Below are 16117 nucleotides of genomic sequence, written 5' to 3' on the forward strand. Positions count from 1 at the left end.
TCTGCCCAGCTGGGTGTCTGCCCAGCTGGCTGTCAGAGCTGGAGAGCCCAGGGAAGATTCCTGCATGACAGCTGCAATTTAAACCCCAAAAAAGAAAACCACAAGCAATTGTATGTGAAGTAGAACAATGAATAACACAGAGAATATGAAAATGTTGTTCAAATCACCCCAACTAAAAATATATGCAGTTATGGCATCACAGAAAGGGAGATGAGGCATAGAAAAATAGGTTCAGGAACTCCTAGAATTCTGGTATTGAATACTAAAAAAGATGATGCTGTTCATCACAGAATTTGATGATGAATTTTATAAAGATGATATGTACATCAGGAACTGCTGCATTGCCAATCTCAGAGTCAGATTACAAAAACCAACACTATCAGAGTTTTCTGAACATTCTGGAGAAACAGCAGACTCAAAGTCAGGCCTAAAAGAGAACTTATCACTTCCAATATCATTTGGTTCCCTCCTTCACCCACTATTGATGAAGAAGCCTCCCTGGTAAATTCATCTCTGCACATACAGCCTTGCTAAGTCATCAGTGACTGAAACCAAAATATTTTAATTTGGGTAGCATTTATAAATACCTATCTGCCCTGAGAAGCTACAAGGAGTCTATAGCAGAAAACCGCTGAACAACCTGCATATTTTTGCTGCCCCTCTCTGGTGTTACTCTATCCCTTTGATGTATTGCTGAACTGATATGCTGGAGAAACACCACCAGAGCTGGCAAAGCAGCCCTTCATTTAACATGATAGGAGCGCCGATCTCAGCCTGGGCCAGCTCATAGCAGCTCCCCCGTGGGAACCACTCCAGAGCAGATTCAGCAAGGCAGGATGGAGTCCTACCAAGAGCACATCACCCTYGGTCATTGGCAAGGACGTGGCAAAGCAGCTCTGCTCTGATTGGGCTTTGCAGAGTACCAGGAACCTTTGGCAGATCAGTTGCTCCATCTTTATGAGAGGCTTTAAACAYGGCAGCCATGCAGGTGTGCCTTAATACAGGAGAAAAACTATATCCAGGGCTTCTGCAAGTCATAAATTTCCAGGACAAACTTTTAGAAGGACAAGTTATTTTTGTAGCCAACAATACTGGTGACTGCAAAGGTTGCGTTAGCAGTAAACAAATTTCCAGGTCTTTGAGTTCTCAGTAGTTCCGACTCTTGCCTCTAGCACAGCAAGGCACAAAAACAAGATGACAAAACAAGAAATGACAAAAGTAATGTCCTCATTTGAGAACACACTGTTTAYCTCTGATAAAATCTGTACTGTGCTCCCCGAATAAGGTATCTGCTGGAGATAGAAGTGTGTTTCATGGGTGTCAAAACTTGCTGCACAGAGAAAACAGAGCTCTTCAATCAAATGAAAGGAAGCATCATCAATTCATGATTGYCCCCAGTGCTCCAGGATAAGAGACTGTCTCTAGTTATTGTCAGTGGATTTATTAYACTTAGAGCAAATACATATACACATATACATATRTGTATATGTGTAAAAGGATCTCTGTAGTTTGGCAGCTTTTCTTGGGATTTTTCTGGAAAATATACTTGTAATATCTGATACATAGCCTTTAATTTRCACTGGAAACACAGGGACAAGACTTTCTAGACTTTTCAAGACATAATACAGTGATGTATCAGTGCTCAGCACTGAGTTAAGTGCTCACAGATTAAAAAAAGTAGATACAGTCATAGCAAATGACTTCTGAACTTCTTTGAAGCTTATAAAACTGCTATTACAATCCGAAGGAAGCTTGACAAGGTTCATCAAAGATTCATTGCYTGTTGTTGTAGACTTCAAATGATGAATGAGAGGGTACATTAAAATTCTGCTGCTGCCACTACCACTTCAGGAAGCTTTTGGAGGATAAATACTGCCTCTACTTAAAGGCAACAGGTTTTGAAAGAATGAGTCACATTTTCCAATACAACATAACAATCCGATTTAATAATTAACACAAAGGGACACTGCCTGCTCTCATAAGGCAAACCCGTGACAGAAAAATACAACGGATTCCTCCACAGATATTCAAAGCTGAAGCACTGGCTGCCGCTGGAATTGTSACAGTGCTCTGGATGATAGACAGGACTGAGCAGCTTTTGTTTTCTCCTGCAGACCTTGCTAACTGCATTTAGGCTTTCGAGGCCAAAAAGTCAAAGAATGAACACATTCRGGGAATATCTTTGACATCCCTTGAAAAAAGGCTCTCAAATGACCTGAGGTGGCACGGCTTACAGTGACCCCACAGCAGCAACTCTGAACCTGCCAGCAGCACTTGYCAAAAAAGTATTCTAAATTAACGTGTTAGAGACACAGCTTCCTCTTTTTGTTCAGTATAACACCATAAGTAATGTTAATGTTTGGACCTGCTTTACATGSCAGATGCACAAAGATAACAGWAGAGTACTTCCCTTTGTTCCTTATATTAACAAGACAAGAATTTATTTACCTTCYAAATGGCTTGTGTGTGCATGTGCATATTAAGGAGCATGTAATTAAATATCAAAGTATTTAAAAGCCTATAAATAAACAATAAAGGTGATATAAAATCCACCTTAGATTCCTTTAGAGCTCATCTCATGCAATGTCTTAGACAATATAAATATGTGTAAATGTGTATTAAAAAAAGTCTACTGCAGGGCTGAACTCGAGGAACTAGAACCAAAATGTGARGTAGCAAAATTCAAGGGTGATACAAACTGCAGTGGAAGAAAGAAGGGTTAGAACAGGCCAAACAGCCCCCCGTAACCTGCACAACTCCACACCATGAAAGGTCACACCAGTGCCTGCAACTGGGACATGTTCCCCTCTGTGAACACAGCTCTGCTGCTCTGCATCTGAGCTACAGCTACAAAAATACATCATYCTTTCCCAAACTGAGGCAACTTCTAACCGTTGATCCAGTCTAATAACAAATCTGTGCTAATGTACATTTAAGCATAAAACTCCTGTACAAACAGGGCTTTGTTCATAGTCCAAGATGGAAAGGATGTCTATCAAAATAGGTGATTTCTGTTTGTACCTAGCTAAAACCAAACTAGGATAATTTCATTCCCAAATAAATGTCCACAAACAGATMTTTTGGATTAGAACCAGTGCCACTGTTTTAGTCTGAGCTTCGCTGGTTTTGTTTAAAAGCAACACTGAAAGATGAGTGAAACGAGATCCGCTCTGTTATAAAGGAAGTGGATAAAAGGGTGAAGCCAAAATGAATTAGAATGGTGCAAAATACTGAAATGGGAAGCTGTTCTGATCACTTTATTCTTTACATTTTAGTGCTTTTTGGCAGCATCAAATTACAGMACACATGCATTCAGAGGCTGAAGCACACTTCAGTTTGTCAGCAGGCCCTGAGGCACAGCAACAGCCCAGGTCAGGTACCCATCTCGGTGGCAGTGTAACAAATGCATTCTGACTAATTCCATTGAATTCCATTGTTTCCTCCCATGAGAAAAAGTACTCATTGTTTAGGATTGTAATACCATCCAGACATGCAATTCCTGACTTCAACTGTGCAATACCAGGCATTACTCACAGAGAGAAATACCTCCACCACACAAGAGCTCATAATCTAAACTGACAGGACAGACAAAATGAGGGGAAAAGGAAGTGCAACCACCTCCAAGTTAGGAGATGGTGAGCTGAGAGATTAAGTGTCTGCCCAAAGTAACAAAGGAAGGGGCAACTCTCTTTTTCTCAGTTCTGGTTACTCAGTGATGAGAACTTCCTTTCTCAGAGGAGGATTTCTGGTCAGGTATTTATAGCATGTACCCTGCAGTCAGCAGAAGTGAGCGGACCATACTCAGACAACATTTTCACGTGCCCAAAGTGTTTAGAAGCCTAAGGGTTTATCTGATGGAAAACTGAATCTAAAGAGTAGCAAAGGAGCTAAGAACACATCAACTATTCTGCATCAACTTTCTCTGTGGGCATTTCCAGGGGAAACTACCTGTAATTAAAATCTTGGTATGGAAACAAGTCTTTCATCTCACTTTCAAGAGGTTTTTAGGATCATAAGTAAATAGYCAAATATTTGTGAAAACTAGACTTGCACTCCGATTAATTTAGGAGTTTTCAAAATTTTTGTTGGTGTTGAGAAGTTAACAATTTGAACCCAGTTTCCAATTAAGTAGATGTTCTGAATTTATGGCCATTTGAGAACAGAATCTGAGTACTTGAGTGAACACATGCACAGAAAAAAAATCTTCTTTTCCAAAACAAAATGAAAAAAAATATATTAAAAACCACCTAAAACTGGAAAAGCTGAAGCTCAAGAACAGGTCAGTGAAAACTGTTCTTTGTGGATGGCATCTTTCAACTTGGTGAGCAGTGTGTGCCTGCAAATGGCCAAGAACAGTTATGCACCATGGTRTTCTTACCTTCTAAAAGGACAAGGGCTCCAAAGGGACAAACTGGGTGTCATCACCTCCACAGGAAATGTGGCCACAAGATGAGATGTTTCTGGGCAGCTGGGAAGGTACAATCAAGCTTGTATTCTTGCTGAACTGTTGTTGTTGACAATGAAAGCACTCAGGTGGGCTTTGATGGTCCAGAGACCCACAACACATGCCATCAAACCTAGAAATATCCTTTGAATAAGAAGGGTCTCTAGAAATGTAGTAAATAATCCACCATGTTTGCTGCATTTTGTAGTTACATTTCTTTTCTATTCTTTGTAAAACATTTAAATTTGCTGTATCCTGAGAGTCASGTAAGGTCTGAAAATGTGTTAAATATGTTTTAGAAGGGAACATGGATTCTTATTCCAAAAGAAACAAATGTATATATTGCYAAAGCTACAATTAACATCACAATCTGCACCTCCAGTAAGGGCAAGCTGTCAATAACTGTCAGAAACAGAATTATTTGGAATGTTTAAAAATAACTGTGGTCAAACTTTGCATTCCTGTTAGCWGCTGCAACCTGATTACCTTTGGTTTTATAATTTATATTGCTTTTTACAACAAGTAAACTATGGTATTATCAAAATTTAGTTACAGATAGAAATACAGATAGAAATACAGAGAGAAATCCTGCTTTGCCTGTAGTATATGACATGTACCATATATTACTTGCACTATTAAGTGCTTGGTGCTTCATATGACTATGCACAGGTGAGAGCTAGTCCATATAATTGGATGACTTCTGTGTTATTTAAGATGTCYCCATAAATCTTGGGGTGGTCTATAGGAGTTTTCTTTCCATTCAGTGTTTCACACTGAGGATCAGCAACTGCAATTCTGTTTAAAATTACTGAAACTGTCAGTGGGACAGRCAGACTTCTTCAGATCTGTCAGAAGATTGATGAGATTAAGGATAGATCATACGAAAAAGAGAGCAACATCTCTTCAAGATTTAGACTAAACAAGGTATTTTGGCTTTTAAATGTTTTACTCCATTGCCATAACATATTACTCAAATATGGGGTCTCATTGTTAGGAAAAAAATTTAAAAGCACTTCACATTCCTCAGAATTTTACTGAGAGTTTGACTACACAGGAAGTCATGGAGTTGGGCCATAGAAGTATATTTTCTCTTACATGAAAAGCTGGCCAGCAATTGCAGGTAATAAAATAACTACTTTAAGTGTGCAGGCACTAAAAAACATTTCTAGAATTGTTGTTTATTAAATTGCATCAGAATATTGTCTTCAGCAAAGAACTTCATTCTTTGRTTGAGGTGTACCACAAAAATACATCCTCAGAATTTTGTTACAACATCTACACAAGTTATCTGGGAGGAAAGAAGGGGAATATTGTATTTCAGAGGAGAATTTTCCCTCCTTCCACCTACAATTGCATTACTGAGCAGAACGAAAATAAGTCAGAACAATGTGTTCGTGAGCAATCAGTGATCAAAAACTCACCAGAGCAGGAATCTGGACTGAGATCACCAATGTAAAGTTCACTGCAGCTTGGATGGCAGCCCAATATTTGTTGCTTCCCAAAGAATAAAAAACCTAACTCCTGGTTTATTTTGACCTTTTCATCTCCTGTTCTTTTTGTAGCAACCAAAGCTTTACCTAACATCCAATAACATTTTTGATAGACTAAACTTACAGTGTTTGTTTGGGTTTTTTTTCTATTTTTAGTTTCCACTGACCTCTCGGTAGAAATCGTGCAATGGTAAGTGGGGCYCACGTGAAACAAAAGGTATGATCTCCATCAACTTCCATGAAGCCAAATTTTTACCAGGTTGGTGGAACTTTCTGTGATAGATTGGCATGAGCATTAAAATGTTACCCTTATCCCTCAAAAATGCAGGTTTCTCTTCCATTAACATAATTCAGTTAAATGGATGTGATTTCAGGATCTAAAGGAGGGGATCCCTACTAGCAAAACGCTAGAGACTTTCYGATGTGAACCTATTTCCCACGCAGTTCTGGAGGAATGAGCATTAAATGGAAACATTTTTGTTTCCTAGTGCAAAYAACAGAAAACCTCCAGTAAATTCAAGGATTTTGGATCGTGCACTGCAGTTTTTAAAATTTTTGGCAAAAATATCTGTGTGGAGATGGAATGSAGGAAGGGAAAGCAATAGATTGCTAACACCCTTGCTAATAATGTTGGATTACTCATGACCCCAACAGCAGTGCCAGATCATAATGACCTCAGAGCAGTTTCTATCAGAAGGTGTAGGCTGAAGAACTTTTTCTTCCTCTTTCAGTGGTTTAATGCAAAAGGAAGAGTATGGCTCAAGGAAGCAGATAGAAAAACATTTCTGACAGCTTAAGTATAGTTAATTATTTGTAGGCGAAGCATTCTGCTATCAGCACTGATTCGCTGCATTTGAAACTGAAACAGTTTCAAATAACAATTTTATTCAGCATCACTGCAATTACCTGACTATAAATAGGACACCTTCCCTTTCATCCCTTCCAGGAGCAGGCAGCTAAAGGCCAGCACATTGTCTAGATGCCCCTTGGATAAGCAGCTTGTGTAGGTCTCATCCTCTCCTATTTTTTTCCACCTCTTAGCTTTTTCCTTTAAGCAGATTCAGCAGTTGCAGGGGAAATAAAAAAGCAAAAAGAAAAAGACATAATTAAAAAATAATACGGTGTGCATGGGAAGAGTTCACAAGGTAGGTATCACCTTTGCCACTTCACAGATGGTGTAGATGAGGAAAATGAATACTCATTTAAGCACATGCTCATCGCACATCTGCTTCTGAAGGAGCAAAGGGTGATGAATTGTTTTCTTATGTCTTTTGTGGGATTTATCTGCACCATCAGAGCACATGAGAGAAGAGAACTCTACTCCTAAGTAGTGACATCCACCCTTCCAGGAAAAGAAACAGGAAGAAAGTAGACTTGGGAAGGAAACCTCTAGCCTCCACAAAGCAACAAGAAGCAACTGGAGACAAAAGGKATAGCATAGATTATTTCTCCCTTAAAAGTGTGACATGGGGGAGAGACTTCCTTATGACCAAAGATTACAGTATTCTCTTCTGTTCTTCAACAACAACTGTGCAGTTTACTTCCCTTACTTTGGTTAAAGCAGAGTCACAGAATCTCCTGAGTTGGAAGGGACCCACAAGGATCATCGAGCCCTGGCCCTGCACCCTTCGTTCAATGAGAAAGTATCCTAGTACAAATCACTTTCMATCAATTTTAGGATTTATATTGAAGAGAAACAAAATGCTATTGAGGGCTGCGAGATTACATTTTTGGATAAGGATTATTGGAAAGAGCTGAGAATTGGCCAGGTTTCATTGTGCATTCATAGCAAGGCCTAATTAGAGTAAGATACTCTCCAGAATAGCCTGAACATCTGTGATTATCCACTCTTAAGAAACATTAATTTGACCAGAAAGACAACAGAGAAATCCTTTCTAGAATACACAGAGAATGGGGAGTTTTCTATGGGAGGACATGAAAGCTCACTTTTAACAGAMTGGAGGCTGACCAGGACTTCTTTCTCTATATATCAAAATCTTAAGCAGCATGAGAGAGAAGAAGTAGTTAGGCCAATGTTAGCACAAAAACAAGTGGAATAAATTACCCAAGAACAAATTTAATCTGGAAAAAAAATCTAGAACCAGAACAGTGAAATCCTAGAAACACTGAAAGCAGTAGTAGGATTGAATGAAGTGCTTTGCTTTCCAGTGGAGYTTGGTAAGTATATTGATGAAGTTGCCTGAAATAGAGAACCTCTTTCACGTGAAAGCATTATGTCCTTGAAGTCACCTGCAGCTACATTCAGAAGACCCACATATGTAATTTCTTCTTGTGAAAAGTCAAGAATTACATGCCAATGCCAGTGAAAAAAACTCACAGAGCTTCTACTTAGCCCCACAGGCAAAAAAAATCGACCTGCTCGAAGGCCAGCTCATGCCTAAATCTCAGGATTTGAAAATTGTGTGTTTTTAGTCAAGAARTGATCATACTTTCACCCATCCAAGCTCACAAAATTCCAAGTCTTTCAATGAAAGTGACATTAAAGCACGGATTTGGAATATAGGAAACCTGAATTAATTTCATCTCATCTCCTATGCCGTCCTAGAAGATACACAGAAAGATTCAGTCCCCTGCTCAGAGATGAAAGTTTTATGAGGTAGCAAGACATCTAGAAGTTATTCACTGTGATTTGTTCCTGTGAATCTGGTTCCTGTATGTCTGTAGAGCTAGATGCTTTAGTTAGGATGCAGAGAAGAAATTCAATTACAGACAATCATCAGCTTTTCTTGGGTAGTGCATTAATTCTTGCACAGCAGCACAGCTTTACCAGTTAGCTCTGTAATGATACAGTGAGGTCTCTTAGCTCAAGCCCACTGCAGGAGAGCACATCTGTGTTGCCTGCAGGGTCAGTGTGACTTTAAGAGCAGTTCAGCCACCTCTGTGGTGTGTGCAATCCAAATCYATCAGCCTTCAGAGCCCAAATTAGCTTCCCAGCATCTGATTTGGCAGCCTTATGCTTCCAGAACTGGGAATGCTATGTTGTAGGAAGATAAAATAYAGTAGTAGTTCCAATAAGAACTACTGAAAATTAAAGAATGAAACTCTTGTAAACTATTGTAAATTAAAGAATGGGGAAAGCCCTTGGGACAACTTAAATGTTGTTAGAATGACCTTGGTGTAAAAGGTTTGCATAGGCTAGCAAACTCTCTTCCAAGCAATGCCCAGGCAAGGTTCGGGAGCAGGCATGGCCCAGGAGCAGTTTGCAATCAGCCATTGTGGTTTGCTGGCTAAGAGGATTTGCATTTTTTGACATGGCCAGATCAAACCAGAGTAGTGAGTTCCGGCACTGTGGGCACACAGTAACTCCAGCTCCACATGGAACCTGCCAGACATGGGACAACTCAGCAGCCACTGTGAGGCTGCTGCCCTCACAGCCTTCCTGCTGAAGTTCTGTGCCCAGACTGAAAACACCTCGGAGTTTGGTACAGGATCAGTCTGTTGGCTCCCAGACCAAAGGTGGCCAGCAGTGAGTTCGTGCTACACAACCAGCTGTGAACAAGCCAGGGTACAGATGGGCCTCTCCAGACTATTCTCTGCCAATCTCTGGTAGAAACCTACCTTATCAGCTCATTCCCAATGCAAGATCCAAGCAGTGTCTGGGCATGCTCTGGTGTTAATCTTGAGCTTGCAGCCCTGACTACTAACCACAGCACCAGTGGCTTTGAGGGAATGAGTCTGGGTTCRCTTGGCTCAGCACTGAAATGTATTTAGCAGCAGTTCTGTATACTTGATGCCTTTGACCTGTCAGTCAAACAGATTAACCTAAAATGTAAATAGATTGTGAGTATTTGTGTAGATACGTATTTGTATATACAAATATATGTATAAAGATATGCAGCCCATGTAAATGAAATCGAACGAGAATTATATGACAAAATTTTAAAACTTTTAAATTATAAAAAACGGAACATCTTTCAATGGGAACCTGATACAAGACAARGACATTTTGTATATTTGTTTCAGCTTAAATTTTACAGAAGAAGTAAAACTGCAAAACAGAATTACAGACCACAATTAGCTGGTCCAGTATTTGCTATCCAGCATTGTGATGAATGTAATAGCTACGTTACAATCCTCCTTAAATATATGCAGCTTTTACCTGATTTGGTTTTAATTTTTAGCCAGAGGAACACTATTCTGATAAGTGCTTGTGGCCTGATTAGGTTAAACCCAATGTACTTCTACACATCGCTGTATGGTGCTGGCACATGACAAATGAAGTATAGAAATATACTGGATGTTGACCTGCAGGAAYAGCATATAGTTAGAATACAGAACACTGAAACTGCAAATTCTTTTGTTATTGTTGTTTTGGTTGGGAAAAAACCCRACAAACCAAAACCACTGAAGCAGGTCCATGAGATTGGACATCCCTCTTTGACTAGAGTCATGCAAATATCCCTGCAGGACAGTCGCACATCTCATCTGAAGTCCACTCAGTGCTCATTTTCAGATTGTGTTGCACAGCTCTTCTTTCTGTGCAAGATCATCCTGTCCTGTACTTCCTCAGTCCAGAACAGTCCTTATGAAAAGAAAGTTGCTTCCTGGAAGACAGTAGGGACTATAGGGATTATAGTTTTAATGGATCCACATATCCAAGSAGCATTATCCCTGGAGAGGTGAATAGTTCTATAATTTGGCCCATGTTTTTGCACTTTTTTTTCTTGTTGTTTGCTTGGGTTTTGAAAATCATTTGCTGCAATACATTGAGGAACAGGAGACAAACACAATTAACAGCCATTCTCCAATGGTATTCTACTTCTCTTTGCTGGAACTCTCTTTCATGTCCCATATTTACTGCTTGGTTTCAAAGTTTTCTTCTTTGCTTTTTTTTTTAATCATGCATGCCTTGGTTCACTCGTCCTTGCACCTCCAGCCTTTGTTGTTTTCAGTCTTTAGCGATGATCTTTCAGTTAAGAGCTCACCAGAGTGTAGATCATGCTGAATGTAAAAGAAAGAGACAGTATGAAAGTAACCCTTTGAAGCACACAGAGCACTTTGATTTTTATAACCCTTTGCTGTCTGTTCCTCAGGTCTGACTGTAATGGCCTGTGCTTTCCTTTGCATTCTTTCTATCTCTCTGAAGGATCTTAATTATGGTGTATTCAAGATGGGTATCAAAAGGCACTCAAGAAATAACAAATTCATTATCGACATCCTTCTGCACCACAAGCTGTGTTTGAGCTTTTTAAAGCTCAGTCTGATGTCTGGATTTGAAGAGCGAAGAAACAAAACCATTTTGCTTTAGCGTGTTTGATCTTTAAAACTTCAACCAACAACCCTCAGTAGGGCAGGCAARGTTTTCCATGAAACTGCATTGTTTTGATTCCTTTGGAAAAAAATATTTTTCACTAGAAGAAATATAAAATGCAGCCACCAGCTGGATTGAATCCATACATATTAAATGCAACTTTGAAAAGCAAAGAAAACAGAGTATATTGCCACAGCTCCATTCTACTGCAATTCTAATTCTGCCAATGCCCAGGAAAGCACTGAAAAATCACTGTCTATAATTTATACTGTTTTATCTAGCACCAGGCAGTGGATTTTGGATGGTGGCCACATTTTAGAATGAAGGGCTCAGAGGAAGCTGCACAGCAGTAAAGTCGCAGGAGAAATGCTTCACCATGCAACAGAGCTGACTTCGATCCCTACACAGAAAYGTGGAGTTAAAAAATGCTTTTCTCCAGCCATTTCTTGCTGCCTCTTCTTGCTCTACAGAGCTTGTCTGYCTTAACAACCATGCTTTTCACTCTCAGGCCCATGGAGAGGACAGACAGGGAAAGTTGCTCAGCCTAAATCTGTAAAGCTACTCCTACTCAAATTCCCATTCCATATCCATCTTCCCWTGAGCTGGGCATCTGCCAGCTTCTTGCTCACACGTGCAGGCACCTAGACATGCACAGGTGGACAGAAATCTTTGTTCTCAATGGCATTTAAAAGGAATGCCGAGGAACAACAATGTGAGGAACAACAATGTGCAGTGGTGGCTCCTCGAGATGTGGGGACAACAGAACAGACAACAGACCAGTAATCAGAGGAGAAATCACATTTCTCCCACCAGCACGGAAACCTGCCCTGCAGAGGGACAAATACATGCAAACCTGACTTGGAGAGGCAACTCTGTGCAAATACATCATGGAAGAAGGAGTAGAAAAAAGGCATCATAAAACATCACCTCCATTTAAAKCATGTCAAAGTTTGTTGTGCAGTAGTTTTGATGGTGTGATTACAGGGGTGACTAAAACCACGGGATCCTGGCAAGGCCCCACCTTAAATGATCCTGACACATTTTTGCAATGGGCATTTGTGATTGGGCACTGAGGACATGAGACAGCTGAAAGGGGCAGGGCGGTAACACACAGTCAGGGTGTGTGTCTTTGTGAGTGTATTTTAATTACAGATTTGGACCATGCATGGGCTGTTCCGTGTCATGAAAGAGAGCCTGTAGGAATRTCTACAGGCATGGAGCATCCCATGTGCCCACCCAACATCCACCTACTCATTTATTTACCATCTTGAGTATTACTATCCCAGCAGGAGTAGCATTTTTCTGTATGATTCTCTTGAATCATAGAAATTACAGTTATATCATTTGATGTAATGCCATTAGTATAACATTTGTTATTTCACCCATCCTAAGAGACCATACAGAGAAGCAAAAATTACTGCCTTTGGTTGGCCCTGGGGCCTGGCTCAGGCCTTAGGTAAATACTTAGTGTTCTGTACTGAGGTTTCAGCAGACAGTGGGATTGCTTCCCTTAATCAACATCAGAAACAAGTTTTACAAAACTAAGGAAAATTTCAAATTGGTTCCAGTCATTCTAAGTGAAATGAAATGAAATAATGAAATGAAATGAAATGAAATTAAATAATGAAATGAAAAGCTTCTATTTCTTAGTGAAATGAGAAGACTTACCAGTAGAGATAGTAGAAGAAGGAGAGGAGGTAGAAAGCCAGCTTACACCAGGCCTCTTTTTGGCAGTAACTCAAGGTATCTGCGTTCATGACTGCAGGTGGATCATACTGAAGCTCTGARCTATCTGCTGGGCAACGAAAATACCTGAACAAGCAGGAGGAGACAACTGGAATAACTCTGCATTACATATGTGCAAATTCACACTCTCCTCATCACCAGCTCAGGAGACTACCATCTTCCACGAYACAGGAGGAATTCCCCTTGCTTTTTCAAGACTGTATTTCCAGACATTGTAAAAATCAGGATGCTACTCTCCTGATGCTTGGCTCCTTCCTTATAGAGCCAAGCAATTAATGAATGTGGACTTTCTGTGTTCTATTAATTCTTCAGATCGAAACATTTCCCCTTCCTACAGAGTTATTTTGGCTTATCCACTAATAACTTACACATTGTGAGTGGCAATATATGGTGGTTTGTGATCACAGAGTGGAGGAAGGATTACTGCTTTAATTGCACCTACACAGCTGATTTCAGACATGATGAAAGGTGAGAGTCCCAAACAAATGGTAGCTAAGCCTGCTCCAACTCTGAAAAGGAAAAAAGCCAATRTGAAGTAATGAAAGAAGTGCCTGATTAATGTTTTCTACATGTGGTACTGCTCAAAAAATTATCTTCCAAAGACTYTTCTTTGGAAAATGTTTTTCTTCTTACATAGGGGAAATTTCTAATTATTCTCAGCAATGACTGAATGTTTGAGAAAATCGTGGCAAAAGAACTCCTTTTGTCTCAGTCCCTTTGCAGTAAAAAGCAAAAGCAAAACAAAAAAAAAGTCCTSCTCAAAAAAGTTAATCAGCTGCTCTAAGATTAGCACGAATCAGATGAAATATTGTTATTTCTGCTGCTTTGACAAAGTAAACAAATAGGATTGCTGATTGCTTACAAATGGATAGACAGACAGATAGGAAGATACAAAAGCACCAAACAATTGGCCAGCAGCAAACTTTGAAAGATATTCTCAAAATAACTTTGCCTTCCTCYCTTCCAATGTTAGTCACATCCACTTACAATCTCTAATAAGATTGCACATTCTTTAACATAGAATCATCAGTAAAATCTTGCTTAATTTTCTTTACTGGGATGAAGATATTATGCAGTGTATTCCCATGGTTCYGTGCAGAACTTTACACAATGAACCCAAAACTGTCTATGGTTAAGGCCGATGAAATTATGGAGTACTTCTAGCAAAGCATATGAAGAATCATAGAAAAAAGCGAGCATCAAAAATTCTCTCCAGAGACTGATATATTGCTTAAGAGTCTCACCATTTTCCTCTTGGATATATTTGTTTTTAGAAACTTTTAAAATGGGCACCATTGTCACAYTTTGGTTGTTAACCCTTAGCAAAAGAGCAGCAGAAAACATTATTCTTTTTATTGCAGCAGAACAGTAGGGAGAAAAGCACGTGTCTCTTCATTTCATTTAGCTTTCAGAGAACTAAATTTCTGAATAATACACTTTATCATATGACTCYGCATTACTACCAAGCTTTTGCAGAAAAAAAAAAAAAAGTGTTAAAAAGATACTACTTTATAGTTCCTGGTTAACATGATGAATTTGATTTCTTCACAGAATTATTCTTCTACTACCATATGTACCTTTGTAACACAAAGAGACCCTGACAGACAAAAATCATCTGTGCTTTTACAAACGTTGTGAAAATGCAAAACTAGGGAAGTCTCCAGACTGACARCCACAAAAACTGATGTCTCTTGGTTATTTTCAGAAGCAACAGAAGGCTGATCCTCCACTAGAATGCAGAGGAAGATGCAGCAGCAGCAGCTGCATTGCCTGTCTGGAAAACAACAGCARGTCTTACATGATCAATGCTGAAAGCCCCTCAGTGAATATGAACACAAATCAGAGACCAGAGTGGGAAAACTCCCCGCTTCTTCATAGGGGCAGTGTGAAGGCAACAGCTCTTCACCTACTRCAATTTCTACTCCAAGAGTCTCGAGAGGGAATTCTGTTTCAGAACAGAGTTTCCCAGCTGTATAGAAAGAAACAATTTACTTTGTACTGCAAAAAAAGAAATCAAAAAGCTGCCAAAGATGAGACACAAAAATCTGTCAACCTGCCCAGTCTCTATTTCACAACTACAATGGAAAGGTCTCCTTGTTAGGGCTGAATGAAGAGGTCCAAGCTCTTTCAGATGTGAACTGTCTTACAACTTCCCAGCTGTGAAGTATTTAGAGCCTTACCAAGATCCACATTCASATTCCAGCCTGTTTCGTTTCCACGTTTCTACTCATTTGCAGTGAGTGTATCCTGACACCCTTCAGAATATTTAAGTAACTGAAAGCCACAGTTGTATTATCATATGTTTTCTTTAGCCAGCCTAAATCATGAAACAATTTCCTTTTTCTCTGGAAATTAAATGTTTCAGCTGCTTATTGGCAAGAACCTCTAGGCAAAAGATATCCATACTCCTACTGCTGTCCTTCATTGTTCATACAATCTGCACGTGTGCTGAGCTGGCAAGCAAGGCTAAAAGGCAGTCAGCATAGAAAAGAAGGGCTTACCTCCATAAGTGATAAAAAAGCAAAGGAACATTTAACCCCAGTGTGAGCCACTCCTGAGCACACAGAAACATTATGCAAAAAAGACTATGGATGGAGTACTCCGGCAGCACCAGCTAAAAGGAAAGGAACAGAAATAACAGAAGTCAATAAAACAAACACCTCTTTGATTTTAGCCACCTTGGTATTTTTTCAGAAAACAAATCAACTCTGCAAGTCTTGCAAGTCTCCTGTGTGTCTGTCCCTAGGCACACCTCAGCTGGCAGYGTGGCTCTGAGCAAACAGCACAAGATTCAGGGCCATTTTTGTCAGGGTTCWAACCATGTCTGTACTCCGAGGGCTTGTTGAGAGGCATGGGACAAACCACTTCCTGTCTTACCCAGTGTTCCAGATTTATGTCTATAAAACGTACGTTATACGAATGTCTCCCTCACAGAAGCATTTTGAGACTAAATGAATGTCAGCAAGGGAGTTTTTAAAGAACTAAGTTTCATTACTGATGCATTAGAAAGGAAACCAAGCTATTTCTGAAGCCTTGCTTCTATATTGGAGGAACATCCTTGGAAAAATGAAATGATGCTTCTACCATTTTGATATGTTATGTACACCCTAAAGACATCAAATCCATTACCAAATCAGTCTTGCAAGCTCAAACCCACAAGACAGG

The 16117-nt window shown here is 39.7% G+C and overlaps 1 protein-coding gene across 1 annotated transcript in view; it reads right to left on the reverse strand.

Moving 5' to 3' along the window:
- Window positions 1-9863: 9863 nt before the first annotated feature.
- The window catches only part of CNIH3 (cornichon family AMPA receptor auxiliary protein 3), a 44008-nt gene continuing 37754 nt past the window's right edge, over window positions 9864-16117 (reverse strand). The window contains exons 4-6 of the mRNA XM_057382112.1: window positions 15454-15566; window positions 12875-13018; window positions 9864-10896 (exon numbers count right to left, since the gene is read on the reverse strand). Of these exons, the coding sequence (XP_057238095.1) occupies window positions 10869-10896; window positions 12875-13018; window positions 15454-15566 (285 nt within the window). The 3' untranslated portion in view covers window positions 9864-10868. The remainder of the gene's footprint in view (window positions 10897-12874; window positions 13019-15453; window positions 15567-16117) is intronic.

This window comes from Malurus melanocephalus, unplaced genomic scaffold, assembly GCF_030028575.1.
Source record: "Malurus melanocephalus ecotype Western Australia unplaced genomic scaffold, MMel_1.1 scaffold_549, whole genome shotgun sequence".
NCBI classification, from domain to species: Eukaryota; Metazoa; Chordata; class Aves; order Passeriformes; family Maluridae; genus Malurus; species Malurus melanocephalus.